General features: G+C 36.7%; 3 protein-coding genes, 1 long non-coding RNA gene and 1 other non-coding gene across 6 annotated transcripts; 2 read left to right on the top strand and 3 right to left on the bottom strand.

Moving 5' to 3' along the window:
- The first annotated feature begins 1692 nt into the window (after positions 1–1692).
- On the top strand, positions 1693–2157 carry LOC147792754 (uncharacterized). Its single transcript, XR_015421073.1, has 2 exons — positions 1693–1830; positions 1905–2157. It is a non-coding gene; the product is annotated as an uncharacterized LOC147792754 (long non-coding RNA).
- On the bottom strand, positions 1871–5172 carry LOC111794652 (uncharacterized protein At4g15545). The gene is made up of 9 exons (XM_023676748.2): positions 4513–5172; positions 3894–3962; positions 3404–3454; positions 3236–3302; positions 3062–3133; positions 2613–2864; positions 2451–2496; positions 2293–2371; positions 1871–2193 (listed from the first exon to the last, which is right to left on the bottom strand). Exons 1-9 carry the CDS (start codon positions 4783–4785, stop codon positions 2101–2103), a joined length of 1002 nt encoding a protein of 333 aa, XP_023532516.1. The 5' UTR covers positions 4786–5172; the 3' UTR covers positions 1871–2100.
- A 140-nt stretch (positions 5173–5312) lies between these two features.
- On the bottom strand, positions 5313–12372 carry LOC111794651 (cyclin-T1-3). Of its 2 annotated transcripts, XM_087123857.1 has the most exons (8): positions 12078–12372; positions 11096–11330; positions 9974–10055; positions 7811–7945; positions 7179–7354; positions 6924–7075; positions 6465–6626; positions 5313–6392 (listed from the first exon to the last, which is right to left on the bottom strand). In XM_087123857.1, the coding sequence occupies exons 2-8, from the start codon at positions 11326–11328 to the stop codon at positions 5653–5655; spliced, it is 1680 nt and encodes a 559-aa protein (XP_086979983.1). In that variant the 5' UTR covers positions 11329–11330; positions 12078–12372; the 3' UTR covers positions 5313–5652. The 2 variants fall into 2 exon arrangements, with proteins under 2 accessions (XP_086979983.1, XP_023532514.2); XM_023676746.2 differs by having other exon boundaries at positions 5313–6626; positions 12078–12368.
- Positions 12373–13130: 758 nt separating this feature from the next.
- LOC111794653 (uncharacterized) lies at positions 13131–15304 on the bottom strand. Its single transcript, XM_023676749.2, has 3 exons — positions 14965–15304; positions 14561–14749; positions 13131–14169 (listed from the first exon to the last, which is right to left on the bottom strand). The coding sequence occupies exons 1-3, from the start codon at positions 15148–15150 to the stop codon at positions 13672–13674; spliced, it is 873 nt and encodes a 290-aa protein (XP_023532517.2). The 5' UTR covers positions 15151–15304; the 3' UTR covers positions 13131–13671.
- A 4478-nt stretch (positions 15305–19782) lies between these two features.
- LOC147792753 (small nucleolar RNA Z247) lies at positions 19783–19918 on the top strand. Its single transcript, XR_015421270.1, has one exon. It is a non-coding gene; the product is annotated as a small nucleolar RNA Z247 (small nucleolar RNA).
- Positions 19919–23263: the final 3345 nt, after the last annotated feature.

Genomic DNA, 23263 nt, shown 5'->3' with positions numbered 1-23263 from the left:
TTCAACATTTTGGCACAAACAAGATTCATTTCTAACTCTCACTCTTTCCAATCAACAACAGAATTGGATTCATTTAGTATTATGTTCTTTCATTATCTAAAACCCCTTCTTCCCCCTACAACTTTTGCATTTATTTACGTCCAATCACAACAGAATTGGGTTGAACGAGTGGCTTTTGGGTGTTAGTGCTACTCCTACTGTAAACATCATCACTAAGTAGTACCCATTTCCAAAACCTTTAAAACATGAAAATGAGCATAGTAAGATGATATACATATTCCAATTCGGCTGAGGATAGGTATACTCTGCATGCTTAGTCTTTAAAAAAAATAATGAAAAATAAAAGTTTCTAACAATTGCAAACTTTTTATACGTCTTAACTTATAAAATCAACAATTCTTCAAAGTAAGAACATTTAAAAAAAAAAAAGATGAGTAACATTCAGAGTATTTTTGAAAGCTCTAAATCAGTAAAAAGTCAATACATTGAATCTCTCACTCATTCTTCACAACCATACACGTTAATAATGTTCAAATGCATGGAAAGGTATATTTACTCTAATATTTTTCTCATTTGAACACTAACCTTTATGGTTGTGTTTTTAAATGGAATTACACCTCTCATTAAATTAAGAAAGCTGGAGATTCAAAAAAAAAAAAAAAAAAAAAAAAAAGTAATACCAAACAAATCTATATATACATACATATATATTATATTATATATATGCTGAAAGAGAAGGAACAAATTGAGAACCTCAATCTTATCAAAATTAGTGACGGCCAATTTCTGAAGATTCCTTTGACCAAATTCTTATCGTTTCCATCTATCTGGCTGTGTGCGTTTGAAGGAATTTTTAATATTTTGTAAAGCCTATGAGTATCGGGTGCTTCTCATCACCTTTTTCCATTCTTCCTTCCTTCATTCCTTCATTCAATGCCAATGCCTAAACCCTACTTTCAAATACTTCCTATCTGCTAACGGCCTAATGTTCGAGACATATATCCTTAATCAAGAGGGTTCTTCACTATTTCTCGGGATTTAGGTTCTCGAGTTTTTGGTACGAATGGCCATGGGTTTTGAGGAATGTAGTTCTTGGAAGGCATATCACAGGGAGAAATTGGAGGGTGGTTTGCAAGGAAGAATGGTGTTATGAATTTACCTAAATGTTAGCAGCTCATCGTTTCTCTTCATCCAATTGAAAACAACAAAAAGTGTCACAGAAGAAGACTAAGAAGACTACTATTAGCATGTGAAAGCAGCAAAACGTTGCCATACTGCAAGGGGGTTAGATCAATGGACTAAAGTAGTAATAATTTAACCCAAAAAGAAAAGCGAAAAACAGAATGATTCCCATTTCTTTTCTTGGCAGAAAGAAGCATCACTTTTACCTGAGGGTTTACCCCATGAGTCACCATCTAATAATTCAGAATTTCACATCAATCTCACCCAAGTTGGTACGTCGCTAGACAAGTTGGCGCTGTGATGAAGAGAGATAGCTTGTAAGTGAACGTACGCTGATTTTTGGAGCACATGATGATCAGGCTTCTGGGTTGCTTCTCTCTGCAAGCCCCTGCTGATATTTCACACATATTAATATTAGTGAAACACTGGCCTTCATCATAAACAAGTTAGTTTCTTTCAATCACATCACACTGACTTCCCTCCTTTAAATGCAAACTTCACAGCACAGCACGGCACTGCCCCCTTTCAATTCTTCGAATGTGTAGCTAAAGTGAGAAACATAGCCTGAAACTTAAGTACTTTTTCCAAATAGAGTTGTCATAGAGACTGCTGCAGCTTCAGATGCTACAAAAAAACCACTTGATGGAGGTAAGAAAGAAATCCCTTTGAAATCTATTGCTTCTTTCACTTCGCTAAAAAACCAAACTCTATTATTTCTACAGAAAAATGAAGTTTCAACTACAAGAGGGTTCGATGTTTTATATTACACAAAAACATAGTGAATCTGCATGCAGCATACATAGGCCTTCAGAGGGAGCAAGGCAGCCGTTCAGAACAAACTTCATGGATTTTCTCTCTAATACTCTAAAAGGAAAGATCCTATTTGGTGTAAATAATCTCAAGAACAGAGAGGGCCTCCTAGTGAACATTGCGGTTAAGCAATCCTTGAAATGACACAAAAAGATCTTTGTTATCCGTCCCAAATATATCTTCTGCTTTTCTTAAAGTTTCCTGGAAGCAAAGGCAGTTGAAACCATTTACTACTAGTAAACAAAAAAGGTCCCAACGAGTAAAAGTTCATAGCAAACTGTTAGAAACCGATAGATTTACCTCTCTGGTCTGCTTTTGAGCATTGAGTTCCTTTATGTTAGAAAGAAAGGCACTAAACTGCTCGTACGACAGACGACTCCTGGAATAAATTACTGATTCATCAGACATGTTCTTTTCTACTTCTAAATTTTTAAATTTAAATTAAAAAAGAAAAAGACCTGGCTTGGCGGAAAAATTCTTTGCCATCAACTCGAGCAGGGCGACCTACGGCATTTAAGTGCAAAGGGTTTAAAAGAATCGTAATATAAAAAATAAAAAAATAATAAAAAAGGCACAGAAAGAGATGAAAACTTCAAGACAAAAAATAAAGCTTTCTTTACCCGCCAGTTGACGAGAACGAGGAGGAGAACTTGCAGCTGAAGACTGCTGGCTTGATGGATACCATGGAGATAGTGCAATCCGTCCGTCATATGAGGGTTTCGTTGGAGAAGTTGAACCAGACGTCATCTGTGGGGTAGCAACGGTGGAATACCTTCTGGGGGATACACTTGTTGAAATAATCTTTGGAGTTGCAGCGGGAGTGAGCCTTGGGGTGATATATGGCGATGAATATCTTTGTCCAATATGTTTTCCTGTTTAAGATGAAATATCGCCATGTGTATAATTTATCCACCATAAATTGAAGACAATTCCTCGAAGATCAACTGGCAGCCAACATTCTCCAGGATTTCAATTAACGCATTGTTTTAAGTATAGATGATTATAATCTAATTGTTATCAATTCTTTATCATCTATAGTTTGCATTGAGCAGGGTAGAATCCACAATACCTCCATCTATTGTGTTTTTCGCATCATTAGAACCACTGAAAGAATGTGAGGCGGGCCCATCTGTTACTTCATCTGTAGTCAGGTGAGAGTTAAGTCCAATTGAACACCAAGAACATAATGGTTTGTTGAGATGTCAAAATTGAAGGAAAACAAGGACAAGGAATTCTATATTACCCTTGACAGTATATGATGCTTTAGGAACTGCTTGATCACATGTCCCAATATCAACAGTTTCAGTTTGCTGTTAAAAGAAGACAACGGAGAAGAAATTATACATGAAGAATTATGCATTATCACATCAGCCGAACATAACTGGAAACATTTATGGACCAGGAAACTTACAGAGGATTCATCACTCAATGATAGCATAAGTTGTCTCTTAAATGTCTCCAGCTGTCAATAGAAAACACACCAGCGTTATGACAAGAAATATGAATTCTAACCAAGTGTAACTTATCAGGTTATCTAAGGAAATAGACAGTGCCTATCTTACTTTTTAATTACCCTAACCCGACTTCCCGAAATCCTGACCGAACCCCCATGAAGCCAACTCAGAATGATAAGCACGAAATATTTTAAGATTTAAAGACGAGAAAGGAGGCTTGTTGATGAATTTATAAGCCAGGCAGATGCTCAAGTGTAGAGGTATCAATGGCGTAATGGGGTCATATGCTAGCTCTTATGAGGTCTATGAGCAAAACAAGACAGATCTCCTTTCAGTTTGCACCATAAAGAAGTTTTCACTATAAGTTAGACTAGTAGCCAACCAAAGCTAAATGCAACAGAGATATAAAAGTAGCTTTTATCTGTATAAGAGTGATCTCAATCTCACCTTTGCCAAATCACGTCCAAGTTTCTTGGAAGTCATTGATAGTGAATCCCGTTCCTTGGAAAGCCTCGTCTTCAATAACACAAAAACAAAAAAAAAAACAAAATAAATAACAAGTAGTGAAACCAACATTACTTAAAATATGCTTCATTGAGGAACTAGAGAATTAAGCTCAAGAGTTTACCAAAAGCAATGCCAATATTCTATTAGACTAAAGAATCTGAAACCCCAAACCACATTTCCATACCGCTCTATTCGAACGATGTTAGTCCTTAATTAACTTTTATCGCTCAACTCGGAATAGCAGCAAATCAGAAATTCTAAATTCAGGTATGTCACCAAATCTTAAATTCGGATCATCATATAATAATCAGAGCTAGATGATAATCTATGTTCTGAAGTGCCGATGCTAAGAAGAAAATACCGAATATCTTGGCCTTTCCCGAATTTCGAACCAAAAGCGAAGTACTGAGCTATCACCCATACATCTTCGCGGCAACAATCGAAAAATATCTTAACACGACAAGGATACAGCGACAATCATCGCCATTTCTCCATGATTGGCCAATACAAAAAACAAATCTTCCAAGCAGTTCCAGTAACAAACACTGTGCCCACTTACATTATCATCAAGCGCAATCTGCAACCTAGACTCAGCTTCCTGGTTCGCGTGCTCGAGGTGAGACAACTTCCCCTGCAGGTCGAAGATGGCCCTTTCCTTCTCTTGAAGCTCCTGCTTCATCCTAACCACTTCAGCTTCAAGATTCGAAACACGAGATGCTATCGCCATGGAGGTGATTTTACGAGCAAGATCGAGCTGATCGTATGGATCCGTTGGAATCACCGCCAGAAGCTCATCCGACAGATGGAAATCTAGCCCATCACTCTGCGACATTCTCGATCTCTCCGTTCGAACTCTAAGAATCACAGACGGAGTAGCGGTAGGTAGAGGATTAAGCAGCAAAAGGGAGACAGACAGAAATCCAGATCGAAGAGGAAAATTAGGGCTCAACAAACGCGAAAAATCTTCAAAGAGTATCTTGCGCTCCCTTTTCTTTTTGGTTTGGTCCGATTTTGAAATTCATTGTTTGAAATAAGGGTAGGTAAAGGATAGGATTGAAGTTGTATAGGAAATCTCAAAAGGGGATTTTTGTTTGCTCCCAGTTTCAAATTTGTAAGCTTTTCCCTCCAAACTTCAAATTGGCTTGCACCCAAACACGCCCATCCTAAAGAAAGCAAAACGGCTTCATTTTAGTTCTCAACTCCCTCAATTAGGGCTAATTTCAAGAAAACTTCTCCATAAAACTCAATAACATATTTTTCTTGGATCGTGCGAGGACCAAGCCCAAATTTGGCTTTTGAAGAAATATTAGTAGCTCCATTTATAAATGTAACAATTTAATCATCACAATTCTTATGATGTTGTCAAAGAGACCCTCCATAGAGTAATTCAAAATCGTTGCTTTGTTAAAGTTGTGAATTACATGAAAGCATAGCAGAAGCTGCCATACAAACATCAGGCTCTAAGAGGATCCGTGGAGAGCGTAGCCTTTAAATCTGAATTTCTCAAGTGAACAGCTACATCGAATCTTGGACAATGAGTGAGAGTGATTCTAGGAAAGACTAATACCTAAAACATTCTGAATAAAACTCTGGTGAGCTTGTCAAGCATTTATTCTCCGGTATATGATTCTCGTGGTCACTCCTGTTTGAGCAGCTGCACTAACACGACACACCTTGCCTTCGCTTTCTCTTCAAAAGTCTAGCCTGTGAGCTCCTTGCCTCTCTTGCGACCGTTGTTCGATTTTGGGGACTCCTGATACCCATAACCAACTTCATTAGCATCTGCAAACTCACCTTCTTCCATGTTGCTAGAATCTAGATTGTACAATGGTTGTTGCCGCATTCGTTTTGGATGCTCATCTCTATCATCCTCTCGATGTTTATCTTGATACGAATCCTCGGGTTCCTGTTTATTCGATGACTTATTCCAACTTTGCCTCTGTTCTCGCTTGTTTTTCTCACTGCCAGCAGCCATTTCAACCCCAGCTTCCAACTCCCTTTCAATGAGGTCATCCTCATCCACCAATTCTTTTTTCTGGGTCATACTGCCAAGAGATTTCCTTCGTTTCTCAAGCGCAGCCTTTACTTTATCCTTATCAATCTTGATAGCTTCCTGAGGTTTGCCAAATGTACCTTCTCTAAAATCTGTATTTCGTATTACATGTTTGTCTTTCAGTTCCATTGCATCCCTCGTTTCATTTATCTTCATTTCGTTTCTAAAATCTACATTTGAACTTCCGATACTACGGTCTTGCTCATCCAATCCCTCTGACATCAGCCTTGTCGAGTTTTGAGCCTTTCCCTTGTCGTGGAAAGCCGATGGCTCCATCTCCTGTCGAACCTTAGATTCACTACCCGTTTTGTGATTGGAAGGACTTCTAAAATTTACATTTGAACTTTCAACACTATGATTCTGCATTGCTCTCGACGGCTGATCACCTGCAAATGAGTGTTCAGATGCTGGCCTAGATGAACCAGCTTTTGAGGTTCCGAGTCTTGAAGTAGCAATACCTGCACCAAGTGCACGACTGTCCGTTACAGCCCGTTCCTCACTGTTAGTAGGAGCTTTTGTTGTGGGTTGATTAGTGGGACCACTTCCAATGTTTCCATCAGCTTCACCAGAAGGTGGCAGTCGATTTTGCTCATAAAGTTCTAACATTTGATTGCTGACTTCTGCAGAAAAAAACTGTTCACTGTTAGAATCGCATCCAGTTATCAAAAGGGAAAATGAGAACAGTTAAACATGTTAAACAGATAATTTTCCAAGCGCATAACTGCTGCGTGAAATTTTTTATCAATAGACAGGTAAACTTTTTTCCTGGCTTAAGCTGTAGGTTTTCACAACATAAGATGTGGGAAACAGAAGGTGAAAAATTGTTGAGCATGCACTTCAATAAAATGAAGTCCAAGGAGCAACATCAGTTTTCGGTGCTCTTCTTGTACATTCAAAGAAAATGCATTGACACTGACCCTCCAGTTGCCGTGGGGTGACATCAAACTCTTGCCACCACACCTTTTCCCCATCTGATGGGAGTTTAACTTTGAGAAATTTGGCAGCAAGGAAAACGGCACCGGCCGCAATATGGTGAGGCTTAAATTGCAAGCAAAGAGATGTCCGCAATCTGCATACCACATCCCCATTTCAAGAAAAGAGAATGGAGAAAAGCCATCTATCTATAGGCAATAACAAAAACCAAGGCATGCAATCTGCCATACAGCCCATACCCATCATTGACGAAATTCCAAGCTACTTGAGCCAAGGCATTTTGAGCAACTTTGAATTTTTTAATTGCCTCAACAAGGGGTTTGTAGGGGTGGTGCACATTAAGATCAAAACCAAGAGTTGCCAGAACAACCCTCTCCCCAAGTAAAATTAACTCTTTTTGCCGTTCATACACCTCCTGCAGGAGATTATGTGAATATGTTTAAATAAATACATGCTTTCATTTTCATCTAACAAGGGAGACAAATTAATCATTTAGTCCAGAGAACTGAACAACCTCCAGATTAATCCGTGATGGCTGTGTCAAACATAATCTTATTTCCACTAAATCCTACCATAGACCAAATTTTTAGCTGCCAAGTGTTCAAACCACAATGCTAATTCTTTTAAATAGTCTATTACAATGCTCATTAAAATTTTACAACGTTGCTGAAGCCAAAAGTAAAAGATCTACTAGCCCAATTGTAATTAAGACAAACGGGAAGATGAAAATTAAAATAAACAAAGAATAAAGAACCCGGTACTGAAGTTTAGCATAAGCAATAACAACGTCAGAAATGAAAACACATGGGTACAGGTTTCAAGCCGCCATGAAATATGAACAGAAAATAGACCCACTCTAACCAATTGATACCTTTTGCCTGATTTTCTGGGCTGCAGTAGGATCTTTCTTGTTGATGATTTCGTACGAAACCATAATAACATCCTTCAATGGGCGAGGGGTTTCTTCAACCTTTCCTGCGAGAAACATACACACTGTCGCAATTGTCTGCAAGAAAATTAAACTAAACTGAGGCACTAAAATAACATCATCTACTCAATACATAATATGAACTAAACCTTATGCGACAGGTTGCTCTGCTTCAGATTTCATTTCAACGCCTTTTATGTAGCACAACAAAAGGCTTGTAAATGCAACAAATAAAAATGAAAATGACCATAATGCATTCCAATGTACTAGGACCCCAACATCCCGCATTTTACATGTTAAATGTGAGAAAAGGGGTGACAAGAGATCAAAGTCAAAGCAGTGCCAGAAAAATGTGAAAACCGTTTGGAATGAATGTACGAGGTAGTTAAGACATGATTAAATAACAATTGTGAGGTTGAGGACATGCTACTTTGCTGATTCACTGAAAGCTGAAGTTACCAGAGAAGAATTATAAGTTCCATTAATGTAGGACAGGAAAGGAATTGAATGCCAACAAGGCTGATTGTGAGTTGAGGGTGTTCTACAGCTGCAATGGATGGGGGAAATGAGATGGTCGAATGGAAATGCAAACAAAATTTGGTTGCCTCCATAATACGTGGAGGTAGCCTAATGAGCTAATGTATTCTATGAAATTGGCCCAAATGGATGGAAGAATATGAACAACAAAACCCTTAGCTCTAAAACATACCAAGCATAAGTGTATGAACAAGGCCCTACATGTATACTATGGATCAGGAACTAATAAGTGGCAACAACACATTATGTGTAGCTCAAGCACATCAAAGACTGAAATGGTCCAGAGTTTATAAAACGCAGAATTTAAATCAAAGAGGGAGGACTCATGATCACTGTGATGAAATGCCTACCCATCTTAAGTGTAAGAAGAAGGCCATGCAAGTCTTACCACTCGGGACGTAAGAAACAAAGAAATTGATGAAGCAAAAGAAGCCATGATAATCAAAGTGGCTTGTGAGCTACTAGATACAAGGTCTCAAACCATGAGAGTGCAGGAAAAATTGAGAAACAGGATGTTGTTGTGCCTCGGTGGACCTAAGCAGTGATGTATATGCGTGTGTGTATTTTGAAAAGAAACTAATATTTCATCTTCAAACGGAGAGTACAGAAGAAGGCGAGATGAGATAGCTCCACTACATCTACAGGATTACAAAAAGATTCCCTATTTGGCAGAACTTGGCATCAAGCTACAATAACAAGATTTTTAGTTACAGTGATCATGAGTAAGAACCAGGGGGAAATAGGGGGAAATACTTGAGCGAGAAGCAGGCATCTCTACGTTGCACTGTTCAACAAATGAGCAAATTGTTGTGCAACTGCCTCTCACCAGTGTAAGAAAGGGATGTATAAAAACCTTTTCTTTTAGGATACCCGGGAACAACTCAGTAATAAAAATAAAAAAAGAGCAACTTCTCAAATGAGTTGAGTAGAATGTTAACATGCACCAATCCCTAAACCTCTTCCTATTTCTATATCAAGGCTCAAAAGAATTTAAAAAAATTGTCAAAGTCAATGACCTCTATTGAAACAGAAGATCCAAATTGACTAGCTACATCATCCTGCAAATGCTCAAACTCTGGACCCTAGACAAGCCAAAAGTCTAACTAAGTATCGTCATTCCCTACAAGTCAGAAAAAATTTGAGATTGCACAATTTATATATCGATGAGAAATTCCATCATAGAAGAGGTTTGGGATTCCTACGTGAGCAACAGAACAATAGATGCCCATGGTCCATGGACATCAAATTTCCACATCCGTCATCCAATGGCTCTCATAAGAAAGTCTTTAACTTATCAGGAAAAAGCTTCTATGATCAAAATTGAACTTGCAATCCATAAAGCTCCATAATGCTCAAAGACTACATATCATGATCGAATTCACAATGCAGCTTTAAAAGGTTCTTTTTTTTTTTTTTCCCCTTCAGCATCTGAAGTTTCCCAAAAAGAGTTGATGGAAATATGCTAGTAAAACAAAAATATATCATTTCTCCACCTTGAGAGAACAATTCTCTTTGTCTTGTGCACACAAAATAAATATTTCTCACCAAAAACTGGAAGAATGAACTTACCCTTCGGTCATTCTTTGCATGAGACTGTCGAAGGAAGAACCTATGGCAAAAAATTATTGCTGTAGCAATGGTGACCTGGGGGCTGCATAATAAATACAAAAATCACAATAGACTGCATAATAGCTTAAATAATTAACTGCATAATAGATACAAAGATCACAATGGATTGAATAATAATTTGAGATAATAGAATAGTAGATCGTAGCTAGAGACAAAGAAAAGCAAACTGGTAGTAATATCTCCCTTAAATTTGGGTTAACATTGTCAATACCGTCAATCCTGAAATTTGGTTTCAAAGAAACCAATGGACCAGAAAAGCATTTAGTATGGCAAAAAGGGTTCGATCACATGAACATTAAAGCTTTTTATTGTTGGATCCTTTCTTCTTTATTTGCAAATTATTTTCATGATGATATTTGAATGAATTGGGGGGGCATTTAGTTTCACCTCTTGGCATTTTTCTTTTGATTCATTTGATGCTTTTTTTCCACTTTCCATGAGAGTTTGTACTCAATTTTTTTATATTTACTAATCAATGAAAAGTTTGTTTCTTGTCCATATATATATAGCAAGTATCATCCATTCAAATTTCCGTAGGTGCAAAAACTTGCGGTAGCCAAAGATAACCGAATATTCATCAATGAGAAAAATTTTGCATTGCAAAACACACCCTTTGTGGCCCCAAAAATAAAAGACAAAAATAAATGGAAGAAATATGTTGAAAAGAGCCAAGCTTATCAAGGAGAAGGTGGAGAGAGAGAGACACACACACACACACAAAAGAATGGAGGAATAGAGGAAGCTGCTTGAAGCAATTCAGTAAAATTTATTTGTTGATATAATAAATGCATTTACATAATTGGCTAGATCTAAATAAGACAATAGAAAAATGATCTGGAGTATAGAAAAAGCTCTAGAGTTTACTCTCTCCCTCTCTCTCTATCTTTAACACTTAGAAATAAATCAAAACAGGAAGTGAATGGACCGAGTTTCTTGAAGGCTCTAAAGAAAGTGAAATGACAGTTAAAAAGGGAAAAAATTGAATGCCTTTCACTGGAGAAACAGAATAGAAGGCATAAGTCTACAGGCAATAACACATTTACAGATCTTTAGAATACTCACACTTTAAGTCTCATTCCCAAATCTTGGAGAAATGTACAATATGATTTCCGTAAATATGTCTCCTTTTTCAAGTCAATCCCATCTTGTCTAGAAGGTGAATACTCTTCTAATTCCTTCCTAGAAAAATACCATCGAGAGCCATCCTCCAACCCATCCTGTGATTGCTTTGAATCACTATTTTCATAAATTGCCTGATGCGATGGCTCAGTAGACGATAAATTCTCCATGTGCATATCTGTTACAGAAGGTTCATAGACAATAATAGTTGATTTAGGAAACCAAAAGTTAGATACACCAAATCCGGTAACTTACAAATTACAACCTAAAACCACAAGACATATTTGAAACCAAAATAAAATATTTAAAATTCAAACAAATGATGATGATAAACTTTCTTGTGAATTAGCAATACCAAATAGTATAGAGTAAGCAGCCACAACTCCGATCATTTTTAACTACTAGTTTCAGGGGGAGAAACTGGGAGCTTTGACACTGAAAAGATACAAAATTTCTCTCTAAGAAAAGTTTCAAAGGATAGTGCATCTCCATGAAAAGTTACTAAACGAGAACTACAGTGCTCATCAAATGCCCAACACCCCAAACTCCACGAGAAAATTAAATCCGTCATCAGGCTCCTCTGAACATTACATAACGAGAAAAATAAAAGGAAAACCCCAAAACATTTCATTTCCCCCCTCCCCTCAGTTCGATCAAAACTTTCCATTCAATTCTGTATCAAAAGCTAAAGCAAGGGCAAGTGCATTCCAGAAAAGACCCAATATCCCAAGCAAGACAACCAATAATAATAAAACCTTTTTAATGCAACAATCATAACAGAAGGTAGCGAGTATTTCCCAAACTAAAATTCAGATTCAAAGGAACAAAAATTGCGCAAACAAGAGAACAGCTCGTACACATGGGAGATTGACAATCAAGTAATCAAACTTAAACAAGTATAGGGTAATGATGCGATTGAAATTACCTTTAAAAACTGGACGAAGAGAAGGAAAGAAATTGTCCAGGAATTGGAAGGACTCGGGCAATTGCTGCAGTAGAAGGAGATAAATTAAGGGCAAAAATAATGAGGGCAGGTGAAAATGCCCAGAAAAATAATAAGAATTTGGCAATGGTTGATTAGGGTTTATGAGGAAGATAGAACAGAAAGCACTCGACAGTGAACTAAGCTCAGAATTTTTATGGAAACTTCGGCCTTCTCCATTCTCACGCTGCTTTCGTACGGTGGGACGAACCTCCCAAAATAATAATAACAATAATAAATTAACTAATAATATTTGGTTTCTCTATTTTAAAAGTTTTTCACTCTTATCAATTTATATAATTTAATAAACTTAAGAATATACTCTTATAATTTAAATTTTTATTTTGTAATGGGTTAAATTTGTAATTACATCTTTTAAAAATTAATTATTAAAATTCTTATAATTTATATTAATTAAATTATATAAAATATCCGTGTGTGTGTGTGTGTATATATATATTTATATTTATATAAATTTGAATGAAAATTAATAATATAAGCCACCGTAATTAATACATGTAAATATAAATAAAATAACTTAAAAGCCTAATAAATTATAGAATTCTTTTGATTGCTTAGAAGCAACCTTAGCCTATTCCCAAAACCATCCATCTCTTCGAGCAATTCATAGCACCATCTTGATTTTCTTAGTTTCGGTGTCCAAGAATTGAGTAAATGGAGCTACTGATCGAGAATTGAGTAAATGGAGCTACTCATCTCGATCGGACCAATACTAAGACTGGTACAATAGTATTAGCATTTGGCCACTTCCACTCTTAAATTATAACAACTCAAGCCCACCATTAACCGATATAAGAGTGGAAATGAGAACGAAACATTCTTTATAAAGGTGTGGAAACCTCTCTCCAATAGGCGCGTTTTACAACTGTGAGGTTGACGATGATACGTAACAGACCAAAACGAATCATATCTGTTAGCAGTGAGCTTGAGCTGCGTACCTAGCCAAAAACACAAAGAAAACAAGACACAGACAAAGAAACAAAGGAACGCAAGTAAACAACAGAGGTAGAGGTACACCAAGGAGCAATGAATGAATGATTCATTCAGTTATCATCACCATAACAAGTATTTGTTTTTCCAAATATCATGAAATTTGAAGCTTATGTGCTGCTGAGTCTGCCATCAATTGGTGGCGAACTGCGAATGATAACACATGTACCATATTTTCTCAGGAAACAGAAACATGTATTGAACAGCAGATACCAGAAATATCATCCATGTCCAAGACATCAATCCTACAGGATTGTCCATTTCTGATAACCACTTAGACATTGATGTTTTGCAGCACACGTTATTTGAACCGATCTGTTTAAATCTTATGTGCAGAGCTTATTCGTTGATCAGATCTGCCGTGCTAATTTTGCTAGTAACCAAACACATGTGACACAGGTCTGAAGGTCTCAACAATCCTGATCTTATACATGTGCATTTCCAAATCCACAATGGTCAGAGTTGCTGATTGTGTCATTTTTCTATCAAGACAGCAAGACATTTGATTGTATAATGCATCTTCAGCTCATTTCACGGGTTTAACGCCAACTGTTCTAAGACGAAAACGAAATTGAGGCCCAGACTCTTCTTCCTCATCATCGTCATCATCTTCACTAGAATCATCCTCAACTCTATCCCAACGTCCATAATCTAAGGTTGAATGTCCTTTTGGTTTTGGGATTGTTTGCCAGCCCTTAGGATCTAGGTCAGTTGTGCCCTTCTTGCCCTGTATTTGAGGGGCAACAACTTCACTTTTACTAATCATTTTGACCTCAGCTTTCTGATTGCCACCTTCTTTAGATATTCCACCGTTGCCCTGAACTGCCTGGATAACGGTATTGTTTGTCAAATTGCTATTGAGCTTAGGTTTCTGTACTTGCTCAATGCATGGAGCGACAACATTCTCTTTTCCCTCATTGCACTTCTCATTGGCTGCATATGCATTGAACTGAACATCATATTCGTCTTCCTCCTCGTCCTCGTCCTCTAGCTCAGCTTCTGATTCGAGTATTGGAGCAAGTGACTTGAGCAGAAAAAAAAGATCACTTACCAATGGCCGCAAGCATGATAGTATGTATTAAATAAAATCTAGCTCTAGCTCTATCTCTACTTCTGATTCGGGTATTGGAGCAAGTGGCTTAAGCAGAAAAAGAAGCATAATAGTATACATTAAACAAAATCACGCAAGAACCATAAGTTGAAGATAGAACAAGATTCAACCATTTCTTTCACTTTCAAAAAAACAAAACAAAAGCCCAGCAATCAATCACAACAGCATCTTGCAGACTTGCAGTAATACAAACAAAATGAATTCTAATACAACTCGTTCACCATAGACATTACAAATTAACGTGATCAAAATGAAAACTATGATATAACAAACAGCATGATAAGAAAAAGTAGTAAGGGCATACCAATTGCGTCTTGAGACGAGTTTGAAGATTCTGATAAACTTCTGATGATGGGTTCAATTCTATAAGTCTGTTGACATCAAAAAGAGCAGAATGATATTCCTCGAGTGTGACAAGAGTCTGGGCACGGAGCATTAACGCTCCAGTGTGATTGTGATCGAGTTCAAGAACCCACGTGCATTCTTCTGCTGCCTAAAATGGAATCAACAGAGTTATCAGGCATCGAGGGGTTTGATTGCCATGATTTAAAGCTCAACATTCAATTTAATCATGTCTAAACACTACAGTTTCGAAATAAGAATTCAATATCGTAATAACAGCAACAGAAATTGTTCATCGGGAATCAAGACATGGACACAAATCCCCAAATTAAAGAGTGGGCTGTTATTGGTTCGAGATAGATTTACCTTCTTAAAATCATGAAGTTTCAAGTGACAAGCAGCTCTATTACTATGAAGCGAAATCCTCTGGGGCAAGGTCGTGGCCATGGCAAGCGCTTCAGTGTAAAACCTAAGGGCTTCGAGATAGACCCCCTCGCGATACATCTGGTGGGCTCTCTCGATCTTGCTCAAGGGTGCGGTCGCCATAGGCATTGAAATCCAACCCAACTGTACAAATCCCCAAATCAAATGAACTCGAACTAATCAAATTCGGTCCGAGTTCGTGTTGAGAGAAATGGAAATTGAAGAAGAAGAAGAAGAAAGGAGACGCTCCCAAGTCCCAATGGCAGACAGCAGAAGCACAGCCCCCGACCGATTATTCTTTTATTTCAAATTTTCAAATTCAGTTTAAACCTTTTATTATTATTGTTTATGCTTAGATTTTATTTTTTATTTTGCCATAATATATGAACTCTAAAATGTTAGAGATTTTAAAATATTATATAAACAAGATTGAAGGAAATAATATTATTATTATTATTATTATTTCATTACAAAATTTTAAATTTAATCTCTAAAATCGTACGGTGTGTGTTGATTTAAAAAGCCCGCCCACTTTCTGTCTCAAACCAAACATGATGGGCCCAACCCTTGTTTGCTTTTGGCCCAACAACAACAATGGGTAATAATAAAATACTTTCCTTTAATTAATTAAAAACACATTTTTAACATTTTTAAATAATTCAAACGTTCTTCCAAAACTAACTTCCAAATTATATCATATGCGGTGATGGTTTGAGTCAAAAACAAAGCATTTCAACGTGTAGTTAGAAAAATAAGAGAACAAGGAGTCATATTCAAGCCATGACCAAACTCATCTTATATATTGTCGGGTCTAGTCCTACTTCGACTAGTGCCTCAAATCGCTCAGTGACTAGTTCTGATACCATCCACTTTGGCCCGTTACGTATTGTCATCAGTCTCACAATGTTTCATTTCTCTTTTCAACCAACGTGGGATTTCACAATCCACCCTCCTTAAGTGGCCCAAGCATCATCGTTGACACACCACTTGGTATTACCATTTATAACAAACAACCTACAGATATTGTTCATTTTAACTTGTTACGTATAGTCATCATACTCATAATTTTAAAACTCATTTGAATGGTCACGGTTGCACATACAAAAGGGTTGAAATAATGCAAAGCACAGCCCCTTTTATTGAAAATAAAACACAATTTCTATAGTTTCTTCATTTGATGTTATTAAATTTTCTCCCATTTCACACTCTAAATACAACATTTAAGTGACCAAGTGGGCTATTTTAAAGGCCAACATAATTGGAGCACAAATTTCTTCGCCTACATTAAATACACAATCAATGCCCAACAACTTTATTGGTCAATAAAATTTGATATTTCAGCTTTGTTGTCACAATTTTCCCCCACACAGACCATACTTGTTACCTTTTTTTTTCTTCCTTCTTTTCCAAAAGCTTTCGCAACGTCACATTTTATTCGATTCTAAATCTCCCGAACGTACATACACAGAATAAAAATTTGAACATCACGCTCGATTTGACTCCAAATCTTTGCAAATGTGCACAGATGAAGTAAATATTTGACGTTTCGATTTAGTTTTTTCATCTTATTTTCTCGAGACTAGTACTGAACTCTATTTGATAGGACGAGGCACATTGAAAGCCCAACACATAAACTCTTTAATTGGCTATGATTTAGTTGTGATTTATTCAGACTATGGTCGAGTAGACAATATTAAATTATTTATTTATTTATTTTAAAATATGGGTTGTGGAAAAAAAAAACAATAAATGTAATGGAAGTCAGCAGAAAAGAAGAGCCATAAAAAATAAAAATAAAAATAATAGATAGAAATTAGGGGTGGGGATAGCCAGTGAGCAATGCCACGTAGCTAAGGGTGAAATTAATGGCTCAGCTTCCCAGACGGCTCGGTTAGACTTGACCACTCTCACATTTATAAATATTTCCTTCTACAAAAAATATCTACTTTAAAATTTTAATAAATAACTTTAAATTTTCAAAAAACAAAATTAAAAAAAAAAAATCTTTTAAACTTTTACTTTTAAAAAATAACTTTAAAATATTTTTTTTCGTCCGCGGTAAGAATTTTTTTTAATATTTTTTATAAAAATATTAATACATAAATAAATTAAAATTATATTCGAACCTGACTAATCTTGATAATATATAATTACAAAAATACTAAAAAGAATTCACAATTAATTATTGTTCGTAGATACATTTTCTTTATATATTGATTGAGCTCTAAAGAAACATATGAATACAGGTTGATTAGTGATCATAGTCTTTACTCTTAAAACAAACTAATTTAATGATAAATTCAAACATCATCCGTACAAGGGAGGGTTTCAACGGATCCACCAATAATTCCACTACCCTTTTATTTTCTCATTCATTTTTTTTTTTTTTTTTTATCAACCTTAAATAATTTTAATAAAAGAATTAAAAACGGTGGGAGCATTTCATTTTCAAAGAATTAGCACAAAAATAGTCAGTTTCGAAATTTGAGTCCTTAAAATAGAATTAAAATAATAAAAGATTTTGAAATTTTGAGAACTCTTTGGAATTTTCGAGTTAATTAAAATATATATATATATATATATATCCCCAACCAAAATTAATCACAGCCGTTTACTTTTATGCACGAATGTGAAATTAATATTTTAATATTAATTATTGGACCATTTAACCGACCAAAAATTAATTAGTATAAACAAAATTGATTAAATTTGGACTTTTATCACTTCAAAATGTCTACATTGGTCCCATAAATCATGACCAATTTAGTCCGTGTTTTTTTTTTTTTTTAATTTGGGTGAAAATAATATTTTAAAATTTTCATAAATTAAGATAAATATTTTATTTTGAGGAAAGATCCAAAAACAATGCTTTATGTCCTCATATTCTACTACTTTGTCCGAACCCTGAAGCTTCCTTGTATTTTCCTTCGTTTTTAACTCATTCACCGTACCCTTCAAAATACAACGGGATACGTTATTTAAATAAATAAACAATTAAATCCAAATAACTTTATATATAATAATAATAATAATCCCCAAAATCCCCACAATCCGATTCAATAAAGACACCGCCTTTAATGCACTTTTACGATAAGCTATGCGCATCAAAATCCCCCCTCAACTCACATTTTTATATTCTTTTTTATATAACCCAACATTAATTTAATACAAATAAAACTATTTTTTTCGACCCTTCAACCATAAAAATTCTAAATTTTGAAATAAATATAGTGAATTTAAAATTATTACGTATCAAATTCAGATTCTAAATCTTAATAGGATTATTCTGATTAGAGAATTGAATTGGAATATTAATGTCATTCCACTTCGCACATGGTTTTAATTTTTTTATTTACTAAACGAAAGCTTTATGGATAGATAAGGGAAATCTTGTGAGATTTAGTTAAAAGTTGAAACTTTTTAAGCAAGCAGCACATAATGATTAGTGTTAATGATTAGAATATTAATGTTAATCTAAAATCTTAATCCTCATTAAAAAAAAAAAAAAAAAAAAAAAAAAAAAAAAAAAAGAATACTTTGATTTATTTATTTATTTATTTTTGATTTGAAATTGAGTGGAAAGGAATGATGTGATTGGGGGAAAAATGAAGGAGGGAAGTGGAGGGATAGATGGAGAGCATAATAGTTGGGCGGAGGTTGGTGGTGGGACAATTAGGGTTTGAAATTTGGGCAATCCATTAAACAATTCAAGATCATGATTTTCGTTATATTTCTATTATGCCTCATCTATCTATTGTGGCTTTTGATTTCTCATAAGGCCGTTTAACTCTACCTTTTTTTTCTTCTTCTACTCACCCCTCTACCTTTTTTCTCGAGACGTTGCATTCTCGTAGATACTCATGTGGTTACTCGATAGTGTCTAACGCGCTTTGATTCTTAGATTGAAGTATGTGTCGAGTTGAGCTAGAGTAGGCTTCTCTTAAAGAGTTTTCACATCCTTATAAATAAATTTTCATTTTCATATCGCGCTGATGTGGGATCTCACATCTTGTGACATATCCATACCTAATATAGTGTTAAATGTTTGGACACTGTTAGAATTGGTCAATCCATTAGAATAGCTTGAAGTTAGTCATGCCATAAGAATAGGCTTACTTCGTTAGTTTCCTATGAAATCGGATCTATTAGTTAATCTTTTGCCAATATAAATAGAATATGTCCTCAATAGTGTGAGGCACAGTTTTGCATAAACTTGATATGGTATCAGAGCCGAAATAAGATCCACGAGATCCATAGCCTCTGCTGTTAGACATGTCAATCCCAAACAACACAATGTCTTCTCCGTCGATCAGTCAGGTGATTAGTGTTAAGCTTACACAAGAAAATTATCTACTGTGGTCCACCCAAATCCTTCCCTACTTGCGTAGCCAAAACCTTGTTGGTTTTGTGGATGGATCCATGCCTGCACCAAGCCAGACGATCGCCGTTGAACCAAGTGAAGAAACAGGGAATCGCAAAATTATCATCAACCCTGAGTTCACAGTCTGGTACCCCCAGGACCAGCTGGTACTCAGCCTCATCAACTCATCAGTCACTGAGGAGGTTCTCAGCACGATGGTTGGAATCACCACTGCACGAGAAGCCTGGATTACGCTGGAGCGACAATTTGCTTCCACATCTCGAGCAAGAGCAATGCAGATCCGTATGGAACTCTCTACTATCCAGAAAAAGGACATGACAATTGCTGACTACTTTCGTAAAGTAAAACATCTTGGTGATACACTTGCTGCCATTGGCAAGCGAATAGAGGATGAAGAACTCATCGCCTACATGCTGCAAGGACTTGGTCCAGATTATGATCCTCTAGTCACAAGCATTACAACCAGAACAGATGTATACACTGTCAGCGACGTGTATGCTCACATGCTGAGCTATGAGATGCGGCACTTGCGTAAGGGTACATTTGAGCAACTTTCATCTGCTAACAATGTCAATAGGATATCCATTCGTGGAGGTGCCAATGGAGGTCGAGGTAGTCGCGGTCGTAGTCGTCAGTTAAATAGTGGTCATGGACAATCAAGGCGTACTGTGAACAATCCTGGACGTCAACCATCAAAGACACAAAGCAGCTCAGGCATTGTCTGTCAGATTTGTGGTAAGCCCAATCACGATGCTTTGCAATGCTGGCACAGATTTGATCAGGCATATCAAGCCGAAAATAATCTCAAACAAGCAGCTTTGGCAACCAGTGGATACACTAGTGACACAAACTGGTATGTTGACACTGGAGCCACAGATCATATCACCAATGACCTAGAGAGGCTTACCACCAGAGAACGCTACACTGGCACCGACCAAATTCAGGTTGCAAATGGCGCAGGTTTGTCTATCTCTCATATTGGGAATTCATTAATTTCTGGTTCATCTCTTGTTCTGAAACATATCCTATATGTTCCTAAAATCAATAAGCACCTAATTTCAGTACAAAGACTAGCATCCGATAATAATGCTGTTGTAGAATTTCACCCAAACTATTTTTTGGTTAAGGACCGAGTCACGAAGAAACTCCTGCTCCACGGTAGATGTAAGAATGGCCTATACGTTCTACCGCATAATTTCAGTCAAGCCTTGCTGACAGCCAAACTTTCGAAAGAACAATGGCACAGAAGGCTAGGGCACCCTGCATCTCCAATTACCATTAGAATTCTACAAGATAATAATTTAGCTATAGATACTAATATTCCCTCTTCCTCAATTTGTAATGCTTGTCAATTAGGGAAAGCACATCAATTGCCATTTGGTTCTTCTCAGCATGTATCTACAGCACCCCTTCAATTAATTCACACTGATGTATGGGGTCCATCCATTGCGTCAGTAAATAATTCCAAATATTATGTTTCCTTTGTTGATGATTTTAGTCGTTATGTTTGGATTTACTTTCTGAGATGCAAATCTGATGTTGAGTCTGTGTTCCTTCAATTTCAAAAACATGTTGAAACTATGCTAAATACCAAAATTCGCTCCGTCCAATCAGATTGGGGGGGTGAATACCATCGGTTACACAATTATTTCAAATCCACAGGCATTGAACATCATATCTCCTGTCCTCACACACACCAGCAGAATGGGTTAGTCGAAAGAAAACACAGACACATTGTAGAAACTGGCCTTGCTTTACTCGCTCAAGCCAACATGCCTCTATCCTACTGGGATGAAGCTTTCAACACAGCTTGCTTTCTTATAAATAGAATGCCCAGCCGAACCATACAACAAGACACACCACTTCATAAATTGTTTGGTAAAAGTCCAGACTACTCCATGCTTAGGGTGTTTGGCTGTGCTTGCTGGCCTAATTTAAGGCCTTACAACAACAAGAAACTGAGTTTCAGAACTACTAGATGTATATTCTTGGGTTATAGTTCTTCTCATAAGGGATATAAATGCTTAAATAGAAGTACAGGACGTATTTACATCTCTAGAGACGTGGTTTTCGATGAAAATATTTTTCCTTTTGAAGAATCTAAGCCACCAAACAAAACCACAAATCCACATCATCCTGTTCTACTTCCAGCCTTAGCCAAACTTGCTAGTTTTTACACTGAAAATGCTCTTACAGATATTGAACCAGTTGTTAGTAATTCCCATATGAATGATGGTCAAACTGATAATATTGCTAGTGACAACTTGTCTGGTGTCAGCTTATCTTCTGCAGATAATACAAGAAGTTCAGAGGAAATTGCAGAATATGAAGCTGAGAGCAGTTCGATCAATGCTCAAAACCAAACTCATGAACATGTGTCTGATCAACCAACTGAAGCAGCTAGTCAACATCCAATGCGAACAAGGTTGAGAAATAACATTGTACAAGCTAAACAATTCACTGATGGAACTATCAGATATTCAGAAACCTCAAGAAAATTCGCAAGCGCTGTAACTATCACAACTCCGATCATAGAGACTGCTACTGAACCTCGAAACCTGCAGGAAGCCATGCAACATCCAAGATGGAGAGGAGCAATGAATGATGAGCTCTCAGCGCTAAAACGAAATGCCACTTGGGATCTAGTTCCACCCAAACCTGGAATAAATCTCATTGATAGTAAATGGGTGTATAAAGTGAAAAGAAAAGCAGATGGGTCAGTTGAAAGATTAAAAGCAAGATTAGTTGCCAAAGGATTCAAGCAAAGATTTGGTGTTGATTACACTGATACTTTTAGCCCTGTGATCAAACCGTCAACAATCAGGGTCATTCTTTCGCTAGCAGTAACCAAGGGCTGGAATATGAGACAAGTTGATATCCAAAATGCATTTTTGCATGGAATTCTGAAAGAGGAAGTGTACATGCGACAACCACCAGGATTTCAAGACTCAGCCAAACCAAAGAATTACATATGCAAGCTCAAGAAAGCCCTTTATGGCCTGAAACAAGCCCCAAAAGCTTGGCATTCAAGGTTGACTGGAAAACTTATTGAGTTAGGCTTCAAGGCTTCAGTAGCTGATTCATCTCTTTTTATTCTCAAAAACAGAGAGATAACTATCTATATGCTCATCTATGTTGATGATATAATTATTGTGAGCTCCTCTGATCAAGCAACCGAAAGGTTGATTCAGAAATTGAAAATAGATTTTGCAGTAAAAGATTTGGGTGGTCTTGAGTATTTTCTGGGTATTGAAGTCAAGAAAACACGAGATGGTATCATACTGTCACAGAGACGATATGCCTTAGATTTGTTGAAAAGAGTAAACATGGAAAAATGCAAACCTATGTCTACACCAATGGGTTCTGCTGAAAAATTATTCAGAGAACAAGGAATACCCTTATCAGCTGAAGAACAATTCAAATACAGAAGTACAGTGGGAGCACTACAATATTTGACAATGACTAGGCCTGATTTGGCATTTGCTGTCAATAAAGTGTGTCAATATCTTCATACACCTACTGATGCTCATTGGGGTGCTGTGAAGAGAATTCTTCGTTATGTTAAAGGCACACTAGCATTAGGAGTGAAAATTCAGAAATCAACCATGATGTTGTCGGGGTTTTCTGATGCTGATTGGGCTGGTTGTCCCGATGATCGACGTTCAACTAGCGGCTTTGCTGTATTTCTTGGAGCAAATCTAATCTCATGGAGTTCCAGAAAACAGGCTACAGTGTCAAGATCAAGCACCGAAGCAGAATACAAGGCCATTGCGAATCTTACTGCAGAAATGATTTGGATCAAGTCATTACTGAAGGAACTGGGCGTGTATCAATCAAAGGCTCCTCGCCTCTGGTGTGACA

This window comes from Cucurbita pepo, chromosome 5 (genome assembly GCF_057944985.1).
Source record: "Cucurbita pepo subsp. pepo isolate OVF chromosome 5, ASM5794498v1, whole genome shotgun sequence".
Taxonomy (NCBI): Eukaryota; Viridiplantae; Streptophyta; class Magnoliopsida; order Cucurbitales; family Cucurbitaceae; genus Cucurbita; species Cucurbita pepo.
This window is presented reverse-complemented; position numbering and strand designations above follow the sequence as displayed.